This window comes from Aulostomus chinensis, chromosome 17 (assembly GCF_037954235.1).
Source record: "Aulostomus chinensis isolate RoL2024-O1b breed Wild chromosome 17, RoL_Achi_v1.0, whole genome shotgun sequence".
NCBI classification, from domain to species: domain Eukaryota; kingdom Metazoa; phylum Chordata; class Actinopteri; order Syngnathiformes; family Aulostomidae; genus Aulostomus; species Aulostomus chinensis.
Window position 1 is genome coordinate 26,900,809 of NC_141336.1, and position 22,296 is coordinate 26,923,104.

The 22,296-nt window shown below is 48.6% G+C and overlaps 2 protein-coding genes and 1 long non-coding RNA gene across 12 annotated transcripts in view; 1 reads left to right on the plus strand and 2 right to left on the minus strand.

The window, feature by feature from the left end:
* Positions 1-6,394, minus strand: part of mgaa (MAX dimerization protein MGA a) — a 31,512-nt gene extending 25,118 nt beyond the window's left edge. For 4 of the 6 annotated variants that reach the window (XM_086181923.1, XM_086181925.1, XM_086181924.1 and 1 more), the window contains exons 1-3: positions 5,529-6,394; positions 2,704-3,868; positions 25-1,774 (exon numbers count right to left, since the gene is read on the minus strand). In XM_086181923.1, coding sequence (XP_086038049.1) covers positions 25-1,774; positions 2,704-3,794 — 2,841 coding nt within the window. In that variant the 5' untranslated portion in view covers positions 3,795-3,868; positions 5,529-6,394. The remainder of the gene's footprint in view (positions 1-24; positions 1,775-2,703; positions 3,869-5,528) is intronic. The other 2 variants (XM_086181922.1, XM_086181921.1) reach the window with 2 other exon arrangements.
* LOC147246998 (uncharacterized) lies at positions 5,595-8,496 on the plus strand. Its single transcript, XR_015109680.1, has 3 exons — positions 5,595-6,000; positions 7,385-7,435; positions 7,603-8,496. It is a non-coding gene; the product is annotated as an uncharacterized LOC147246998 (long non-coding RNA).
* tyro3 (TYRO3 protein tyrosine kinase) lies at positions 8,456-22,274 on the minus strand. 5 transcript variants are annotated; one of them, XM_086181929.1, is made up of 19 exons: positions 21,969-22,274; positions 19,615-19,798; positions 18,765-18,865; positions 18,503-18,673; positions 16,928-17,017; positions 16,557-16,672; positions 16,298-16,469; positions 15,964-16,106; positions 15,711-15,849; positions 14,122-14,248; positions 13,951-14,045; positions 12,758-12,853; positions 11,511-11,591; positions 11,285-11,377; positions 11,088-11,209; positions 10,817-10,926; positions 10,228-10,387; positions 9,728-9,864; positions 8,456-9,647 (listed from the first exon to the last, which is right to left on the minus strand). In XM_086181929.1, the coding sequence occupies exons 1-19, from the start codon at positions 22,024-22,026 to the stop codon at positions 9,227-9,229; spliced, it is 2,616 nt and encodes an 871-aa protein (XP_086038055.1). In that variant the 5' UTR covers positions 22,027-22,274; the 3' UTR covers positions 8,456-9,226. The 5 variants fall into 5 exon arrangements, with proteins under 5 accessions (XP_086038055.1, XP_086038056.1, XP_086038052.1 ...); XM_086181930.1 differs by having other exon boundaries at positions 16,928-17,014; positions 21,969-22,272; XM_086181926.1 differs by having other exon boundaries at positions 14,122-14,251; positions 21,969-22,272.
* Between the last annotated feature and the right edge of the window lie 22 nt (positions 22,275-22,296).

Genomic DNA, 22,296 nt, shown 5'->3' on the forward strand with positions numbered 1-22,296 from the left:
GAGACTTGATAACAGTTGTTGTACCTTTGAAGTGAAGGAGATAAATAACTGCTCCTCCACTTCCTCCAGGTTAGGCTGCATGGTTGTGTAGGTAGCACCTTCCATCTTCCGGTCCACTTTAGTCATCGCCAGCTTGGGCTGCCTGGACTTCTTACGCTTGAAGGGTTTGGGGGATGGGACAAGTTGCAGTTGTGGAGGAGGATCAGGGACATTGTCTTCTATTGTAGCAGGAGTTGGGCAAGGAAGTGCCACTGCCTCTGAGCTTGAAAACTCCACCCCCATCCCAAGGTCATCGTCCGTGGAGAAAAAGTGCACCAGATCAGCAAGTGAAGGTGTGGGTGACAACCCATCTCCATCCAATGAGGAGAAGGTTGGTGACAGGGTCAACTGAAGTGTGAGTGGAGACAGTCCTGTGGGGAAAGGCAGTGACTGATCAGTGTGATCAGAGGGAGGCGTGGACGTAGACGGGTCAACACTCTGTGGTTCAGGGTGGGCAGGAGTCTGGGAAGGCAACAAAGGCAATGAAACAGTCTGTGGAGTGGGCTGATATTCTGTAAACGCTGCGTCTATATATGTTTCAGAGGGTGGTAATACTGTGTGCCATTTAAACACTGAATCATTGGCAGCCTGCAACTCATCAGGAGGTAGCACTTTTGGTTCAGGAGTGGAGTCCAGGTCTAACCCTAAGGAGACAGGAAGGGAAGGTAGCGGCTCTGGCGAACTTGCAGGTGACAAAGGTTCAAAGCAAAAAGATGAACACTCTGGGTCAGGCAACAAGGCCTCTGGTTTGAAGTCTGAGGGCAGAGAGGAAGATGATGTATGGGGGGCATTCAGGGCCGGTAACACTGCATCAAAGGGTGATGACAAAATGGGAGAAACAGATGAGGTAGTCAGAGTTGAGGACATGGAGGGCATAATTGTCCTGAGGCTAGGAAATGGCTGCTGAACATTGGGTAACACTGGTGTACCATCTGACAATGTTGGCTGGGGTTCCGAGGTCTCTGAAGCTGTAACTGAGGTGACATAGCCATCAGGTCCAGGTCCCCTCATGTCTGAAGGTGTCACAGTGTCTTGACAAGAAGGACTAGCTGGACGAGGAGTTACGTCGCCTGCTTGTCCAGGAACATCCCAAGCCACTTTGTCTGGATGAAGGTCTGCATCCCAGGAGCCTACATTTTGCACGTCTGGGTTTTCAGCCTGGTCAGGGACTACAGCAGAGTGTAGCATTTCTGGCCTTGGGTCAGAGGGGATTCCTGAGGGAGGAGACTCCAGTTTGCTTTTGACCTTCTTGGATTTGGTAGAATGCTGCTTCAAGAAAAGCGCGAGGGCTGGCAGAGGCAGAGGTGCTGGACGTTTATGCTGCCTGTCCATGGCCTCTGATGAAGCAACAAGTTTACATTTGTGGTCAGGGTCCTGGAAGGAGCTCTGGGACACTGTTTCAACATTAACAGTTGCCAATGATGATTGGCTTTTGCGGTCACTGCAGTCTGTCTGAACTGTATCAGAGCGGCTGGGTGAATTCAAAGGATGGCTCTTCACCCTCTTCTTTGTTAGAGCAGTTTCATCCACAGTCACTGTCTCACTTGGGGGATTGACAAACACATTGTCTATCTTGGGAACATACTGATTACTTCCTGTGACAGCAGTAGGCTTAACGTTGGTTTGTTCTGCTCCATGCGGGATGCCCAACTGCTCCAAGTTACACCTCTGCAGCGAAACATGAGCCTCCCGAATGAGTTCAGAAAACAGTTTCTGTGATGGATGTGAGTTACTGCTGCAGGAAATCACACAACAGTAGAACACATTTAGTCATACATACACAAATAAAGTATCTAACAAATAAAACTTTTCCTGCAACTTTACAAGAACGCAAGAACAAAGAGAGGAAACGGCTACACGTGACAGATGCACATTTCTACCCTCATTTACCCATCAAAACCACATGCCATGTAGAGATTGTATGCCTCCAGTTGAGATTAAGAATGATGAACAATAAGGTTCAGCCAAATATTACAATCATGGACTTTTTAAATGGGTCTTTGAACAGACCTATTTGAAGACTTAATGTCAGGTGCGCCAGTCAAACTTCAGCCTTATCCATGCCGTTTTAGAGAAGTGAGACTATGGCTGTTGTCTTGCTAGGATACATTGTAAACCATTTCCTCCTGTCCAGCCAAATTGTGGCTTAAATTTTTTTTTTTTAAATCGCATTTCCAGCTTCATTATGAGGATCAAAGTAAAAGGAAAGGAAACTTGATGGACACAGACAAAAATGAATTGAGTTGAACAGCAGCACAAGGAAAATCTGACAAGCGATCAAACGTCAAAGTAAGGAAGAGGAAGCAAATAACAGATCATTCGTGACTGTTTCCACTTAGTTAAAATAGAAGTAAAGGAGCTCCAAAAAGAGATGAATTTAGAAAGGATTCACTAGTTTGATTGTGGAAACTGACAACCACGCAACTGTAAGAAGGGAGCGTCATCACCCAAAAGATGGGAACGATTCAAAATAATGTTAGCATTATAAGCCCAGTCTGGCAGAAAAGGCTGAAGCATGGGTGGTGCAACTGACAAAAACAGTCAGATCAGACACTTAATTGAGGTATGACCAACTTCACCTCAGACCAGACATGAAACTCCAACCTCCTGACCTCTGAAACAAGGGGAAAAACTGTGTCTTCACTTGCTATGTCCAACACTTACCAAGACATGTCCCTCGAAACCTTGGCAGCTGCCTCATCGTTGTTCACCTGGGAAGTTTTCTGGACGTCACCTGACACGAACAGTTTGGAGTTGAGGGCTGTAGAGCTTCGAGGTTTATGGTTTGCAAGCAAAGACTTCAAGCTCCTCTTCACAGGATGTTGCTTGGCGGTCATTGAACATCCATCTTTGTGCGACTCTTTGCCCAAACTTGGTTTCAACTTCAGGCCCCTCAAACTGGAACTGTCCTCCTTCAGCCCTTTAGCAAATGGGTTGTAGTTTACTTTCAGCTGGACAAACTGGTTATTCTGGAAAGCTGTGACTGCCATGAACTCAGTCTGTGGAAACGTGAAGGTGACAACATTGGGAGCGTTTAGCTTTATGTCTTTAGCAGCTTTATCAGATTGGACCACGTGCAATCGCGGCAAGTAGCAGTGCATCGGATGCAGCACAGCATTGCCATCTTGGTCAGAGATGTTGCTTGTGAGCTTCAGTTTGTAAAAAGATACTGGGTTCTGCATCCAGTGTTGCCCCATTGCAGGGGACTCAGGATGAGCAAATGGCTGACTCTTGACATGATTCTCTGCCTTTCCAGCTACCTGCCAGCTCTCACCACTCCACCTGTAACAGCTGTTATCTACAGGCTGAATATCCATAATCAGTGAGTACTTTCTGGATGGCTGCAGGCCAGAGATACGAAAACGACAATAAGGGAACATCCTGCTCCCTTGTTTAGTCAGGATCATCTCTGTCCGACATCTGAAAAACTCATTCCACATGTTATTGTTGTCCAACATCACAGTGATGCCTTTGCAGGTGCTGTCAGCTGACAGGTTGTCTGACAGGAGACCGAAACTGGGATGTTTCCTCACATGTCTGCCAGACATCCAGAGGGCTTGTCGCATGTCGAGCTGACCTATCATGGGCGCCTCATCACTGGTTAAGCATGTGCCTTGTTCTATACTGCCTTTGCTTGCCTTCCCAGGCTTCAGGGTAGCCAAGCAAGTAGAATGGTCGGCTCCAGGTGCCACTGCAGGGCTGGTTGCCCCACCTGAATGAAATACCATAATTTTCTGCTTCTTGCTAGAGGCCATGAACAAGTCGCAGACATCTAAAGGTTGACAGGATCTGGCGCTCTACTCATCTGTGTGACAGGTCCTTCTGCATCCTGGAAGACAAAATGACCAATGTTGATTATTTAAATGTCCTGACTCAAACTGAGGCCACAAGCCTCCTCATTATGGAGAGTTGCCAGCTGTGATGTTGCAATTTCTTGATCTATTACAATTCCTGTCAGATATTTTGTTGTTTTACCATGGTGACAGGTCAGGACCTGTCCAATTTCTTCCCCCTTTTCTTCAAGAGTTTGAAGAATATCAGAGATTTCATTAACAGAGTTGAAATGAAAAGAACATCAACTTCAAATGGACTCCACTGAACAAAATTATGAAATGACAGAAGCATCTCTAGGTGTCTCTCTTTATCCTACGGCAATTTATGTCGACATAAGGAGACGCTTATTCTTACTGATACAAGATGTTTTGAAGCAGTAGTTTGTGCATCATGTTCACACTTCACTAGCATGCAAGCCATCATCATCGCCAGAACATCATATGTGAGGTTCTTCTGTTGTTTTCAGTCTGGTAAGGACATTGTTGCCCACAGCAGTAGCATGAATAAATAATTAAAACCCAAGAACATTCACTGTTCTTGCTCAGAAAGGAAGGAGCGCTCATTTAGATTTCAGGGTCATGACATCATCACAGCTCCTACAGGAAGTATGTCTTAACATTTCCAATGTAGATTCGACAAATTTGATTGTAATACATGAATCAAATTGATGCTCAAATGACGACATCATGATGGTGTTTTGGACAAAATATTAATGATTTGTCAAGCCTTGTTGCCATGTCACCAAGCAAAGAAGTTCTTAAAAGCAGTTTTTCTGAACTGACTCCTGATCAGACTGATTGAGGGACATTGGAAGCAGCAGGGTTTAGCTGATGGTTGGGAGCCAACAGCCATCTTCACGAAGCCCTGTAACATTGTAATCTACCAGCCTTTTTTCTTTGAGCAACTGTGTCCCATTGGAGTTGCTAGAGGTTTTGTTCTGCCTTTGATTTGAGAGAGCTGCAGCAGCTGGTTGTTGCCTGGACATTACGTCTCTGTGTCCTGATTACTATTCTCTCATTCACCCTGCTTGGTTAGGCGAACCCAAGATGTTCGGTTACATTGGCAGCTGTTTGTTTTGAACAAGTTGCCATTCGTGTGCATCTGTCAATCAAGTGGCTACTATTTTAAATGACAAGTTTATGAAACAGATTAAAGAATAAATACATGCTAGAATAACAATGTTTATGGGGGTCAGAACCTTCAGCTAGCTCCATGTTGAGCATGGAGGCCTGAGTTATCTTTGCACGTCCACAAACATTCCTATTGTTCAACAAAACAACCACAAGACTTGGGGCCACCAGTAAAGTCCACTAAGAAGTTGATAAATCAATTCCAATTTTTTCTATACATTTAATGGACACCAATTTATACAACCAAGATTTCTGCAAGCATTGGTGTAATGCTTCCCAGCGGCACACAAACTTCTTCAGCTGAAAGTTTGAGCATATGAAGCAAACAAAAGACCAAATAAAAAAACAACACAGTATAAGTTGAGTTTCACCTGAATATGAACAACCTTTATTCCCCAAACCAGAACCAGCTAGCTAGCAAGTTAGCTGGTTAGCTAGTAGTAGGCCCGAGGCTGAGCCTGATAAACCCCGCACATCCGCAGAGTCAGGCTGGGCCACGTGCTCTGACAGCAGCGCACCGGTTACCTTCTGTGTGCTCGCGCACTTCCAGTATTCCGACGCTTTAACGTAAATCCGAGTGTTTTCGTCCGTTTTCCGGTCACCTCGTCGACATCTTTGCTGTTTAGTAACTGCGGCCAGAAACATGCGGTGTCCCGCGTTGACGTCACCGATCGTCTGCCGTCTCCTCTACTGCGCAGCCTCGGACGCCATCTTGCTGCCGCCACCTGGTTTAAACTTCGTCCTGTTCTACCGGCCGCGAGGGAGGAGCAGAGGCGTCGTGTGCGTCCGGCGGGACCGTGATGGAATAGTGAGTCCACGGTTACCGGGAAGTTGCTGAGGAGAGTGGATGAATGACGCAAGGCAGGTGGGAAGAGACCACTTCCACCAGTAAGACCGAGGACAATATGGCGCTGCTTGTTACCCGGTCTCCGGTAGAAACTCCGTTTGCCCGACTGTTTCATTAAAGACCCACGCCTTGGATCGTTACTGTGCTCCGGTTAGTAATAGGTTAACAGCGTCACGTGACATCAGCGTGCCCTTAAGTCGTTGTCGTATATCTGCGGTTATGATGTTTTGAATGAGTAGTACACTTAGGTGCTCCGGTTCCTGGACTGACGGACGCGAACCGGAGAACAAATCGTCCCATGGTGTTACATCCGCGTCGGTGAACAAGAGCCGAACGCCCGCGTCGCCATCTTGTCCGCGCACGGAGGTGTCGGGGGTCACGGTACCGGGATCGTTCTTAGTCTGAATGCGTTTCCATGGTGGGATGATGCAGATTCACGTCTTGAACATTTTTTTTAATTTGCTGTACCAGCCCCGGCATGTATTAAATTGACTTTTCGTGTTGGTTGCGCATGCGCCACAGTTGATCGTGTCCGACACATCCGGTCTTGATCGAGCCGGCTTCTGGTGTTGAGCTGTAAAATGGTGACGGTTGACCTCGGGATCACATGTGTGTGACGTAGCAAACATTTGTTTGATCACGGTAAACACACCAAGGCCTCCTCAACATCCTGTAAACACGTCAGAAACGGCCGGAAATACACGTATTATGTTTCAAGCCTGACGGTGAATAAAAGACTTAACATTTGTGTTCACTCAACAGCACCAATATTTGACCCTCTTAATTGTATTATTCTCACTGAACGGGCGGGTCGGCGTGGTCCATCCCGTGCTGCTGTTTGGTCCTCCAGTTAGTCATGTCTGCTGTGACGTCACTAACTATTGTCAATGTTGTTGTGGACCCAGAAGACACCAGAACACATGAGGACACCAATGTCTTAGCTTTAACCAGATGCAAACTCTCTCGGAGCAGCACGCTAGGGCTGCCAGGGGCTACAGGGATGCTAACTGTTCTGTTCTGTTATTGACCTGCTCTTCCACGATTCCTTGCATTGGCCCACTGACCTCATGACGTTGTTACTGGAGCACCTGGGCGTCACATCATTCATTGTTCATTGTCACATGAACACATGCTTTATTTTTACTGATTATGTAAAAATGTAACATGAGAAAAGTTCTAAAAGTGATCGTTCTTGTACCTTGTTTGTTCTCTAAATGTTCTTATGACAAATTGTTTCATAAAAACAACATAGAACCAAACAATAAACCAAATACCACACCACCATTAGATGGTAGAAACATGGGGGTAGAACCCAGACTCTGACTCCCCTGTTGGACTGAGGAGCTGGGAGTTCTGTCTCTGAATGTTCTGTTTGGTGGCCACTGCTGGTTCCTTCAAATGTAATGAGGATATAGAACTGTTGGGGGGGGGGGGGTTGACCTGGACCATGATTCCAAACCCGGGATTATACCTGGGACAAACACCAGAAAAGAAGGGTCGTCATCTCAGAAGAACCTTGATATGCTGTGTGCAGGAGCCCTGGACAGGAAGTGATGGAGAACTGGAGTCCACTGGAAGATCAGAGGTAATTTCTCCTGCCCTCTCCGAATTAATCAGTGATTATTTTTTCGCCTGTCCATTGATGAATCCTGAAGCTGCCCTATCTTTAAAAATATCAAAGGTCTATATTTGATGAAAACAAGTTTGTCATGGTAAAGTTAATTTTACATAATTATTTTCCCCTAAACTCAGTGCAATGACAACTCCTGTACCAAACAAAGATGGCGTCCCTGGCCCCCTCAACACAGGCGGCTCCTGAATCAGTTGTAGTTGACATTGTATGCTTTTCCTTGACTGTTCAGTCTCACTTGGAGAGGCCAGGCGAGGGGAGAACGCTGGTTCTAGCTTGAGTCTCTTCTATGTTTCGATGTTCCAACATTGGCGCGTTCTACAATCCAGGTTTGAGCTGTTGACTGGTTCAGCAACCGGAACACAATGTAGATGATCAGAGTTCCTCGCGCATGTTTCGCTGATACTGGTAATGAGCTGCTTCACTGGAACAAACATCCAATGTCGAACTGGTTCAACACGTTCCAGCGATATTCATCATGAACACAGCAGCAGGAACCATTCCAGTGTCTCCGAGCATCCGGTGACCTGAAGGAAGTCTTAGTCTGCCATGGGTTGTTGGACAAGTGAGCCTTGAACATCCTCCTTGACGACCCAATGCTGTTGGTTTGGAATAGATGATGCATCCACATGATCATAAACCTTGAAGTCATGTGACTTGTTCCGTGGACAAGTTTATCGTCAAGACAACCAGCAGACTTATCAACTGTAACGATCCTTGAGGGAAAGCGGCGGGAGGATTCATTGTGGACCAGAGAGCTTGGACTTGATCCAGGGCCTGACCCCCAGACAGGTGCTCTCCCCGCTGAGCTCAGCACCTCCTTTGTGAGAGTTCATTGTTCTCTCAGTAAACTTTTAACAATGTGGCTATGGTGGAAATGCACAGGTGCCAGCTAAGGTGCCTGTCGCTCAACCTCTGGTAAAGGAGCCGCATTCAACAGCTTGACAGGAAGTTCTGAACGCAGACGCCAGCAAGACAGAGCATTATGTCACCTTTATTGAATAAAATTATCAAACATCAAAGAACATTGTTCATTAGTGGTCACATAACCTGGCGGAGGCCTCGCCACGTTGGTGACCTTATCAGCAGGAGGTTAACCTCGTTAGAGTTACCTTTGTCAAGATTCAGAACCAAACTTGCTCCGCCTTCCTCACCTGTTGGACACCACCAGACCACCTGTCCACCCGAGGTCACATTTCTGGTTCAGCCTGTCTCACGAGTAAACAAATGTTTACGAGGAAAACGCATCAAATTAAAAATAATATTTAAGAACGCAGCTGGGGTGAAACAGATCTGGCAGGTGTGGAACTAGAGCCTGAATGTCTATTGGACATCATCGCAGGTCACATGATCTTACAACAGTTCAGATACACTTTGACCTTAAGACTGGAGAAAGTGTCACAGTGTTAGCATAGCAGCAGCAGCAGCTTTCTTACCCATGGTTGGTGGAACTGATCCCAACATGAACTACTGCTAACAAAAAGTAGCATTAGTTGTGTCATGATTAGCACACTAACTGATTAGCATGCTACATTAAGTTCAAATAAGATTCAAAAAGACCATTTCTTCAGGATTCTGATCATCAACATCAGAGCCGCCAGGTGTCACAGGCAGAGTGTAAGTGCCTACACTCTGAACATTAGCAGGTCAAAGGTCGTGGTCTTCCTGCCCCCAGCAGCTCTGTCTGCCCAGCCTCTGTCCACTCATATGGGAGGAAGCAGCATGCAGTGACTGGCCAGTCTGACCTCACACATGAATGACAACATCGTCATCTTGGACGTCTTCCTCATCCAAGGTGTCTGCAGACACCCTGCTTCCCCCGTTCTCACCCTCAGCTGCGCCACAGGGCCCAATGATGTACCTGTAGTCTCCTCCAATGGCCTGGGCAGCACCCGACCCCACCATAAGCCAGTCCTTCTCTTCCTCCTCTGCCTGCTGCTGCCAGGGGGCGCTCCAGCAGCTGGCCACCTCTTGCTGCCCGGGGGTCCCACTTTCTCCCCTGTCCACCTCCCCGTCCTCCCCCTCTAGGTTAACATAGAGTAACGGCTCCTTTGGCGTTGGCGTGGGCGACACACTGAGCCACAGTGCCTCCAGCTGGCCAACCAGGTGCTGGAAACTGGGCCGGCACTTTGGGACGGGACTCCAGCAGCTGTGCATGATGTCATAGCTGAAAACACAGAAGAAGAAAATATCAGACACAAAAGCAAAGCTGTCCACTGCCGCCGGTGGGGACGGGGCGGGGCTCACATGTCATCTCTGCAGTCCGGGGGCCTCTTCAGTCGCTCTCCTTTTATCAGGTACTCGTAGATCTCAGAGTTTTCCACCCCAGGATATGGTGTCTGACCACGAGTCATAACCTCCCACATGGTGACGCCAAACGCCCACTGATTAACACACAAAATGATGGCATGAGGATGAGTGGCATCCACACCGTGCTCTGGTTGGCTGTTACAGAACCAAAATGGCAACACTATGACCTAATGAATGAACACAGGCCACGACTTTGTTCCCGTGTGCTTTATTAGCGTGAGCGTGCCATGATGGCGATGGCGCTGTAGCTGAGAACCAACTCAACAGTAATACTTTGTCACCTCTCAAACGTCCTTCAGCTTCACACTCGGTAACCTCATGTGTCTGCCTTGATGCCATGTCAACAGAATGGGCGGAGCTCCATTCATGGTCGCTGACCGCAGCGTTTTGAATATGAGATTAATGTGTGATCACAAGAATTGTGTGTTAGGGGTTACCACGTCGCTCTGTGTTGTGTACACGTTGTCCGCCAGACTCTCCAGAGCGATCCACTTGACAGGCAGCTTGGAGACGGATCCTTGTCGGTAATAATCACCGCTGTAGATCTTCTTTGAGAGACCGAAGTCTGCGACACACACCGTCATGTTCTCGTCCAGCCTGAAACACACAGTTTATGATGTTCAGCACCTCTGCATTTTACAAGACTTCAGACCAAACACATCTAACTTCCCCTGGGCAGCCTGATCATAACTCCTTTCAGAAAACCAGCATTTTAACAGTTCTCTGCTTGTTGTCATGGCAACAGACCTCATACATCATAGATTTTGGCATCACTTTAATCAGTTTATCATAATTAAATCAGTCAAATCTGCATCGATGATGTCAAAACCCAGACACCAGGGTAGCAACAGTTAAGATGACGGCAGCGAACCTGAGCGGAAGCGAGACTCGTGTGTAATCAGGAGGTGAATGTTTGCATGTCAGTGACTCGTTTGTTCACGTTGCCCCTCCACCCTAAAAGCTGCTCAGTCTGAACACTAAATGAATCGTCTGAAACGTGTCATGTGACTAGAGGAGTGAACTGACATGCAGTTTCTAGCAGCGAGGTCTCGGTGGATGATGCTGCGGCTGCTCAGGTACTCCATCCCCCGAGACACATCCAACATGAACTGTACCAACGTCTGGAGACTCAGGTCCTGCAAACAGATAGGTGGGTCAAACAGGTGAGAGTCAGGTGAGGTCAAACAGGTGAGAGTCAGGTGAGGTCAAACAGGTGAGAGTCAGGTGAGGTCAAACAGGTGAGAGTCAGGTGAGGTCAAACAGGTGAGGTCAAACAGGTGAGAGTCAGATGTCTTACAAAGGGCTGCTCCCCCAATCTGGACAGCAGCAGGAAGGTGTGCAGGTCTCCGTGCTTCATGAAGGGCAGGACCACCATGGGGACAGGCAGCCGCTGGCCAGGACGCCGGTGCAGACTCACTCCTATTGGACAGGAGGGGCGGTCAAACAATCACAGCAGAACCATGTTTGACTTTGACCTGTGAGGAGATGCGCTACCAATCAGCTGGATGACGTTGGCATGGTGGAAGTCCTTCATGTAGGCTGCCTCCTTGAGACACTGCTCAATGTCACCTGACGAGGTGATGTCGGCTGGACCGGGTCACATGATGTGGTGGGGTGGAGGTGAAATATGAGAAATTAATCACGTCACTGATGCAAAGAAAACTGTTTTCCCTAATTCAGTGGCACCACAGCGGCATACAGACACCATGACTCAACTCACATTTCAGCACTTTGACCGCCACCTTCTGGGCCGACGAGTCGTCCATCTTGAGGGTTGCCTCTCGCACCGAGCCAAACTCCCCTACACAAACACACACACACTTTCAAATGTATGATCAAAGTGAGCCGCCCTGAAGTTTTCTGGGAGCGACAGAGAAGCTAACACAGCTATTTAACCGTGTAAAAAAAACAAATAATTTTAGTTCATTTGTAAGTTTTAAACAACAGTGAGATTTGTAGAAATCAGACATGAAGTCAGCTGAGGAACTTCTCACATGAGCAACAGAGCTAACAAGCGCTACCAAAGCTCACAGGAGCACACCACTTTATTGACGTCTCAGCTTCTCCTTTCTTCGCTGATCAATATGCGGCTTTGTTGCATTGTGACCAGCAGAAACTTCAGCTGATCCCAAATGGCCCTGAAGTATGACGTTTACCCGACGACCATCATCTTCTCCTGTTCACCAATCATTCATTTTCTTGGAAACGTCTTCCTCGCCAACGGCTGTTGACCCCAGCAGGCCAACCTGGCCAGTTGGAGCCAGCCTCCCTGCGTCGGCCGGCCACAGCACAGTGACATTCAGTTTTATTCATCAGCACTTTTGCTGTTTAGTAGAAACAGAGACAACGAGTCCTGTCAGCTCTGTATACAGAACCACAGGGTGCCAGGGTTACACTCGGTCACCGCCACACCACACACATTTGACACATGGCTGATTGGTCACTTCCTACGTGTGAGTCATATGGTTCCTGTGCCGCCCGTTTGGGAGACCAGACACATACTTGAGCTCAGTCTCGCTCACTTCCAAGTCACACCTAAATATTTAAACACCAAACTCAAACTGGCATTTCCTAAGAATCAGGACAAACTTGGTTGGCTGATGGCTTCAGCGCCGTCGCCACACCACTGCCAGATGAACACAAATGCCAGTGACTTCTATGTGAAACCCAAAATTAGAGGGCAGCCCGCTGGTGCAGTGGTCAGCACTGTCACCTCGCAGCAAGAAGGTTCCGGGCCCAGAATTAGAACTCAAAACTCATTTTCATTCAGAGGTCAAAGCTCTTTAAAGGGGGTGGGGTTTGGGGCAGGGGGCACGACCACTTAAGTGGCAGGAGGTGACTAAATCTCACAGTTGACATCTTTGACGGTATCTTCTTTTGCTACGCTAATCCAAAGGTTTGGCCACGCCCAGATCTAGCACTTGACACAAACATCCAATGACAAAGTGCTCAGAGGTGGGAGGTTACCTTTTCCCAGCATGTGTCCCAGCGAGAGCAGCCTCTCTGGGATCAGGACGTCCTGTAGCTTGTTCTTCAGGTCCTCATTGATACCAAGACTGTCCACTAGAGGGAGAGAGTCAAATTTGAATCAGAGGACTGAATGCACCATATCCTCCCTGTGTTATCAGGGACGCACCGCCATCTCATCCGTTTAAGCCTTGATGGGACCTCAGTTGTCGATGGTGTGTTTACCCCAGAGAGACAGTGCCACCAGACAGGCGTGGCTGGACCCTCCCACTCCATCAGACCGCCTTGATGTATTTTGCCAAACAGATATCCATTCACAGCTTGGCAGGCTTTGTTTCTCTACCCACGTCTCTCTACACGACATCTTGATCGACGCTAAGCCCCAACCCCAGGTGCTGTCAGACCTCAAAAGTGTCTCTATCATCAGCAGTGATACGTGTCTGTGGCCGTTGAGGCCAAAAGCAGTATGTAAATAAGGGTGAAAGTGTTTCCTGTAAACTTGAGGGATGCTGGTGTCCGTCTGCATCAACACAGCATTTGACCTTCCTGGCAAGAAGAAGACACATCCCAGTCAAAGACACCTGGTGACTTGCTTTTCTGTTGCTTTACTGCCTGTTACTGACTGTATCAAACCAAACATCAACTTACTGGCTCCTGATTGGTTCACAGTCATGATAACACACCTGAACGTCGCACTCACAGTCCCATTGTGTACGTATGTGTTCTGTAGAGTGAGAGGGAGGAGCAGACTACTGCTGTCTCCACTAGGTGGGGCCAGAGAGCACAAACTTCCTGTATGTGACGCAATTGTATATCAAGTGAAGACAATTTAGTGTCTTGTGATGTTGTTCTTGCTTCCTGTGACCACCAGGTGGCATTACAACTCAAACTCAGCTTATAGACACTTTCAGGACTCTCAAAGATCTGACCATGTGACTCCAGCCACCACAGCTTCCTGTTCTAAGGTTAGATATCAAACATAGCTGCCTCTTCACCACCTCCCAGTCTTCAGATTGACCCGTCACCAGATTGTGAAGGAGGTTCTGACCACAGCTGATTCGTTCTGGTCCACTGACTAGGAGGAGGCCAGCTGTTGCCACAAAAATGCCACTGATGACATGACCTCCACATAAAGCGGTGTTTAAAGGTCATCATGGGAACAGTCACCTGCAGTGTCCATCAACGACACTCACATGTGGACTCGTGCAGCTCCGCCGCCGTTCTACTGAAGGAACGTGCCACTGTGAAGGAAACTGAACTCTCTGGACCAGGAGGCTTGAAGGCCGACCTGAAGAGAGTCAGAGTTCATCAGAGAGTCAGAGATCATCAAACCATCAGAGACAATATTCTCATGCAATTCATACCCAAACTGTGTCTCTTTTTCACGGCGCCGAGCAATCATCACAAGCAGCAGTCCAACAACTGTGGCCACCAGAAGCCCGAGCAGGACCCCAACCCACATGTGGCTCCGCTGGACCTGAACCTGCAGACCTGCTGAGGGACCAATCAATCAATGAGTTAGAAAAAACCTTGGACGTGTCCCAGTGTGACCGCACACTTCCAGCTTGGCTCTCAAATCATTCAAACGTGATTCAGATTCTCCCCCAGAATTGGTTGGGATTCCAATTTCAATTCAATTTCCAACTTCCGATGACTCCCTTAACTGAAGTACAGTCAAACAACAATGGCGGCGCTGTAGCAGTGACATTAACAGATGGAATTGATGTTGCTACTGAAGCTGCGTAGAAAAGACTACCAGGAATAAAGGCTCTGAAAACATACCATCGTTGGGTCCTTGGAGGGGTGCCTTTGGTGTTCTCAGGATTTTAATATCACTAACAGAGAGCTGATAACATGAATTCTCCCAAAGGAGAATGAGGCAGAGAAACCACACCACTGTTCTCTGACGAGCTCTTTTCAATTTGGAACCATAGTTCTAAATAACCCATTCAGGCAAACAGAAATAAACACTGGCAGTGCTAAGATAGGCTCATGCTAGCAGGGAGTACTAGCCAAATTAAAGTTTGTGTCAAATTATGAACAAAACAAATTATGTCAAATCTCATGTTTAAAATCTGCAGGAGACATCTGAGCTGAGAGTGAATTTCTAGATGATGTGACCATGTGGGGCCTGTTTTGATGGTTGCACTTGTTGCTTGGCTAAAACCAGGCGGTGGACGCTAGCGGTCCATGGCTGACATTAGCATCAGGTTAAATGTCTGCCGTGGTTGAGCACGAGACGGGAGGCTCTGCCAGCAGGATGTAGCTCATTCTTTTTCTTTTTTTTTTTTAATCGCAGTCATTCAACATTCTCCATGCTTGGCTGATGCTGGCTGACCAGTACACTGCGACTGGTTACCAAAGAGGACCCCAGCGTCGACCACACCCATCCAGGAAAACTGCAGCAGTGGGAGGCTGGTCAGACTGAATAATGAGGTATCAGGCTACTGATGTTCATTCAGTGAACACAGGCCGGTCAGGTTCAGTTCCCTAGAGCACTGATGAGTTTTATAACAAAATGAGAAGACACACAATCAGTCACAATCCAGCAACAAGCAGGACGGCGTGCAGAAAGCTACCCGGAGGATCACGAACTGCTGCTGCTCTGTCACGCTGGCACCTCGAGGTTGCCTTCCGACCCGATTAAGGTACCCGAACGTGGATCAAGCTGGGGCTGTGAAAGTGACCCTCAGTGAGATTACTGTGGTGGTGACTCATCACGTTTGTCCACTTCAGGTCCTGACTGTCCGCCTGAAGGTTTCTCTCTTGGAGGGCTGCAACGCTTCGTAATTAACTTTAATCTTCATCAGGATCGCTTCTGAACTTGAAGGGAAATTCTTAGAATGAACTGTGACCCGGAGTGCCCTGTTTATTTTAGTACCATCAAATAATAACAGGAAATCCCTCCAGTGTCTCGATACCCTATCAGGTGATTTCAGAGGACCATTTGTACCTGTGACAGGTAAAACCACCACTGGGGGACTCCAGGGTCCACAGCCTACCGCTGTGCATGCCGCTACCTGGACCGACGCATTAAAGAAACGCCCTCCACCAGACAGTTGAGCCCAGGTGTCCTTGAACAGCAATGGCTCCTGGAGAGAGGGAGAGAGAGCGAGAGAGAGAGAGACACACACACACACACTTTTAAGGAGTGATGTCATGTGACAGATTTAACTTTATTTGAATGTGCACCTTAACAGTCTCACCTGCTGCTCTCCTCCCTGAGTCCACTGCACCTTGTACGCCAACAGTTTGCCCTGTAGCTCCTCCTCCTGAAGCTTTGCCCACCTCAGGGTCAGATGCCTCTCTGAGAGGTCAAAGGTCAGGTTCCTGGGAGCAGCCACAGGCACTGTAGACAGGATAATAGAGTTACTGATCATTGATCATTTCAAGCTAGCATCACTTCATGTGTTCATATCAACCGTTAAACCCAAATGAACTTGAATTTGACCCCACAGACCACAAAATGCTGTTGCCCTTCAGCAGCTCTGGAAGAGCTCTGGTCGGTCTGAAGGCATAATGGCTCTCATCATGTCTCACCTGCCTCAGGTGTATGGAAGTGCAGCCAGGAAGAGAAAGGCGACGCCCCCACCTCGTTGGCACAAGAAACTCTGATGCTGTAGTTGGAGTGACTCCTCAGACCTGACAGAACAAGGTCGTAAGGAGGAACCACAAGTTCCCTCTGAGGGAGGTCCAACCTTTGAGACGCCAGCTGAGGAAGACAACAACGATGTTTGGGACAGCGTGTGTGTGTGTGTGTGTGTGTGTGCGTATGTGTGATACAGAGAAAGAGAGTTACCTGGATGGTGCAAGTCGACAACTCAGAGTGTCCTGTGAAACCTGGTTTCCATGACAACGTGACGATGTTTTCCCCCATCATCACAACCTGCAGTCCAACGGGAGCTGACGGGTAGACTGACAGGTAACACCCAGTTACTAAACCCTGCCTCCACAAAGCTCAACTAATCAAAAGTTGGCAACAGTGACAGCCGGTGAGATGAAGAACTCAACATAATGTTAACTGTTAATGTATGCAAGTCAAATAGCGTAGCAGAATTAGCATATCATTAAGTAACTTACATTAATAACTGAAACAATAGCTGGAAAACAGCTAACCAGTCCAGGCTAATGATGATAAGCTGCTAATGCTAGCAAAGCAGGTGGACTCACCTTTGAGGTGGACTGTTCCAGTTCTGGACACTGAGATTCCTCGAGCATTCTTGGCCTCGCAGTAAAACTTGAGGCTGTGGTTCACACCTGCTGACAGTTGATTTATTGATTACTGATCCATTATTGATGATCTGTGATCACATGACAATCATCTGTCATCACAGCTGCAACCACACAGCAACATCCTGGTCTGCCTGACAGAGGAAAAATGATGTCCTGATTGGTTCCCACAGCCACAGACAGGTGGTGTGACCTGATTCAGAGGGTTACGAGCTTCTTTGGTTTCACAGGTGATAGACAATATTTTGAATGAAAAAATGTCAGTTTCATCATTCTGAGGCATCAGGGGACTCAGACGTCCTGCTGCTGGACGAACAGACAAAACTGAACATTCAAATAGTCTCCGCATGATAGCAATGGTGACCAGCTTATTTTGAGAGGGTCGAGCTTAGGGTGGCGAATACACACACAGTGTTAAGTAGAGCAACATGGCTGCTTGTTGTGGCAAAAGGAAGCATCAAAAGGACCTGCACTAAACTGGTTCAGGTCATATTTACTAGGTCAACTCAGTTGGTACTAGTTCATGATGGTTCCTCTGAGACCACTCCAGTCAGTTCTGGTGTTCCACAAGGCTCTGTGCTTGGCCCAGTCCTCTTCACCCTGTACCTGCTTCCTCTAGGTCACATGATCAGGAAACACTCCATTAATGTTCACTGCTATGCAGACGACACTCAGCTGAACTCATCAATGATCCACATGGAACAAACCAGCTGACTGAACTGGAGGCCTGTCTGAAGGACAGGAAACATGGAGGACCATCATTTCCTTTATTAAACTCTGATAAACTGAAGTTCTTGTGCTGGGCCCAAACACCTGAGGACCACCTGATCTGATGAGACAGGTACCCTGGATGGCACCACCCTGGCCCCCAGCACCACTGTAAGGAACCAAGGAGCTCTCTTAGACCAGGACCCTTTAACTCCCACATTCAACAAATCTCCAGGACGCCTGGGGGGGGGTTCTAGTCCTGCTCTACTAGGAGGGAGGTTCTCCACCTGCTCTACTAGGGGGGAGTTTCTAGTCCTGCTCTACTAGGAGGGAGGTTCTAGTCCTGCTCTACTAGGGGGAGGTTCTAGTCCTGATCTTCTAGGGGGGAGGTTCTACTCCTGCTCTACTAGGGGGGAGGTTCTAGTCCTGATCTTCTAGGGGGGAGGTTCTAGTCCTTCTCTACTAGGGGGGAGGTTCTAGTCCTGCTCTACTAGGGGGAGGTTCTAGTCCTGATCTTCTAGGGGGGAGGTTCTACTCCTGCTCTACTAGGGGGGAGGTTCTAGTCCTGCTCTACTAGGGGGGAGGTTCTAGTCCTGCTCTACTAGGAGGGAGGCAGCACAGACCGGTTTTTGATTTGCCGGTATACTAATAAAACTGACTTGGTCTGAGCTCATGACATCACAACGTCCTGCTTGGCGCCACAAATGTCCAAGAGGGAAAACCAATGGCTGCATCCTCCAAACCACCACGTCAGCACAACCATCATCATGAAACACATTACAACACATTCATAAAGCAGACTCTCACCTGCCACGTAGAGGACAGAGGGGGATGGCCCGGGTTCTCCCTCCTGGACACCCCCCAACCACCACAGAACCTCCACAGGCTCGGGAGGACCCACAGCAGCACAGGTAAGGTTAAATGGAACGCCAGGGAACGTGGCCACATCCTGTGGCTCCTGGACAAAGTGCGGGACACCTGGAAGACACAGGTGGAGACACTAGTTGGCGTGATGTGTTTAGGTAGGAACTGTGGCACCTGCTGATTCTGGAGGATTTCAGCGTCTAACCTTCCACGGTGATCCAGGCCCGGTCAGAGGAGAACGTCAGGCCGTGCAACTCCACCTCACACCAGTACTGACCTGCGTCCTGCTGCTGGACTGATTTCACACTGGAATCAAAGTCCCAGAGTCAGAACCTTGACCGCAATCAGATCAGAACCAAGACCCTTGACCAGAACCAAGAACTTAACCTCATCAACATTTGAGCTCTTGTTTTTTTAATCCAAAATACAGAAGGATCTGTCTGATCCAGTTGATCCAGTCAAGACCTCCGAGAGCTGTTGTTCCCACTGGTCTTCCCCAGGACGCCCTGGCGTTGATCCTGGGGGAGGCGGAGGGTCGTGGGAAGTTGTTTCCTACTACTAAACTTAAAGTACTTCTTTCATAATGATCAGAAAACATGATGCCACAGTGAGGTGGACCTTTGACCTTTCATGCCATCACAATTTTTTTCATCATTAGGGTTAATTATATGGTTCTGTGAGGTCACAGTGACCTTTGACCTCCTAAATCTAAAATACTTCATCACTGAGAGAAGGTTTGAGCCAACATGGAGGCTTCAGAGGTCAAACATGTCAGAGCCTCTATTGACTGTTTCATCATCAAACACAGCAGAAGCAGCAACAAACAGATGCTTGTCTCCATGACAACCATCTGCCCCGCCTCTCATCCTCTTAAGGCTGTATGTTTCATGGTGGTCAAATTGGATTTGAATGATGTCATCTCCATCTTAGTTACCATGGAAACTTTGTGTTAACGAACAGCCGAACAGGTGAACCTGATACAGTGGCCAGCGAGTGAATGTGCATGTGTTTAAATACACACACGTAGGGCCGTCAGTGTGTATACACGCGTGTACCAGTGGAAGGTCTCCCAGTGCTCCTCCCCCAATGTGATGAACATTTGGTCGGTGCTGTACAGTTTCTCGCCGTCCTTCATCCACACAATGTCTGGCTCGGTCACACCCTCGACGGCGCAGCCAAGGCGGGCGGCGTTCCCCTGAGACACTGTCTGATTGGACGGATGCTTGGTGAACATCACACCTGCGGGAGGAGAGGACAAGACAGCTCGTGTGTTTGCACGCCACTCACACAGGTTGGGTCATGTGATTAAACACATAACTAGGTCACTGAATGCCAACGTGCTCCAATGTAGATGTGACTGATTCAACTGGAACAACCAGATCAAAATGGCGCTGAAACAACGACATCATGATGGCGATTTGGACAAAGTATGAATTTGTGATTTGTCCGTCTCACTTTAATAGCGACCCGCTGCCTGCATGGAGAGAAGGGAGGTGACGAGGGAGGAGAAGAGGGAACTCCAGCATCCTTGACCAAGTGAAATAAGCAACCAGTGTCTCCATGGCAACCATAATCAGAGACCAGAACATTAATGTTGGCAAAACGCAGCCTCTGGAATCAGGGATGGCATCCTGCTGAGCCTTACGGGTGAATGTGACCAGCATCTCAACCATCCTGTTTACTGCCAGGCAGTTCTGAGTTCAGCCCAATATCCCAGCTCAGCAGGCCTGACTCTACCTGTAGGTGGGACTTCCTCTTAAACAGGAAGCAGCGGGTGAAGCTGGGGAAACACATCTACAATTCTACAATTTCATTTAGCAGACGCTTTCGTCCAAAGCGACGTACAACACAAGCAAGAATTTAGACTTAATTAAGGAAAAGTCCATCGGAAGCGCAAAAGTGCTTCGGTTGTGATTTGGTCACAGGTACTGCCATCTATCTACATCTCTGACCCCTGGACCGTCAGCACCGGGTCGAGGCCGTGTCCCTTCTCCTCCCTGTGCTGCTCCTCCAGTCACCTGTCAGTCACGCCCCTCGGGTCGTCCCTGGCGGGGCCAAGTCGGCCTCCAGGTGAGAGCTTGGTGCCCTGCAGTAGCCAGAGGCAGATGGAGGTAAATGTCCTGAAGACAGTGGGGATGTTTTGTGGGCCCAGGAGGACGACAGCCCCACCAACGCCATCACCTAGAATGACCATCATCACCAGCCAGGACTCCAACACCAACTTCAGCCCCAGGATAGCTCAGCAGAGGATGCACTTCCTGCCAGACCACGGTGGTGGACCTCTCAAATGTCCCAAGGCCGCGATGGTCTCTTCCTTTGCCTGGTGACGTGTTCCATCAAGACAAGAGGTGGAGAGGCGGGTTTCTCGGCACAGCCATGTTTCTTCCTCATGTCTCTCACATGTGTTTGGCATCAGACAGCCAGCACAGAGACTCACAGCGGCGGTGACAACCTCCACCGGCGCGGCGATCCATTCCTCCACCTCCACGACCTGTTCTAGAAGCAGCATCACAATGTCCTTGCGTTGGCAGTGCCAGGCTGCTGTAACCACTTCTCTCAACTGATGACATCATCCGTCATTCCAGCAGAACACGCCAACACTGACAATGATGTCAACAGTTGACTCATACTTTTGGTGACATCACTGAAAGAATGTTCCACGGAAGCTTGTGATGTCACTGAAAACCCACCATACCGGAAAGCAACACTGAACACACCTGATTGCTTCCAAACCGGATCAATACTGATCAGTTATTGACTAATCCATAAGTAGACTGATTAACACCCATAGTGGTGAAACATGCATCTGTAATAAGATGACAAAACACCGAGTTTATCAGGAATCGGAGGTGGGAAGATCGATGCTGATCCTGATGGGCTCCAGCCTGGAGACTCGGCTCGGTTCGTCTGCTCTCTTCTTTTCTCTTCAGGCTCTTATTTTGAAGGAGAGACACGCTGAGGTGCCTGCTTTTGTTGTTGAGGTTCTGACGCCTGAAGGTCGCCGAGGGTTTGAATGGTGGTCATGCACATAACTGGTGGGATCACGAGCCGGCCGGAAGCCGGCAGTACCGCAGGAACTCCTCGGACCTGCACTTTGACCGATCCCTGTTTACCGCCACCGTGACTGACGTCACAGGACTCCGTCAAGAAAGAGCGTGATTTAAGGATTCGTTCACGCGCTCGTCTACCTTGTACGGATCTGCAGTGACGTCAGTCCCGCGGTGGCGTCTCTGGTTCCTTCGGCATCATTAATAGCCTTCAGCAGGAATCGGACGTTTGTATTAATGGAAGTGCTGGATCGTACCCTACCCGAGTCACGTGACCGCGCGTCTGAAAACGCCAGACTTTGAGACTGAAATTCAGCCAAAGTTTGATGAACTTTTCACAACTTAGACTTGAAGCCGCTCACCGCCTCCACGCGCCCCGACCAGGATCCGGAGGACCAGAATCCACAGCAGCGGCTCCATCTTCGCATTATCTCCCTCTGCGGGCCTCCAGAACCGCCTATCACGGCCACCTGCACTGTTCTGGTCGGGTCGGTTCTCACTCCGTCACTGAAGCATCATTCCCGGCTGGTGAGGAGGTTCGCAGCCACCGGAAACACCGGAACAGCTTCATCGGAGAAAAACTCTCAAAGTCCGAGTAGAAAGTTGGAGACGCGTCCGGACGATCCGCTGCTGAGCCGATCAGCACGGCGGCGTCAAGCGCCACGTCTTAACTCGAGTATACCGGAAATA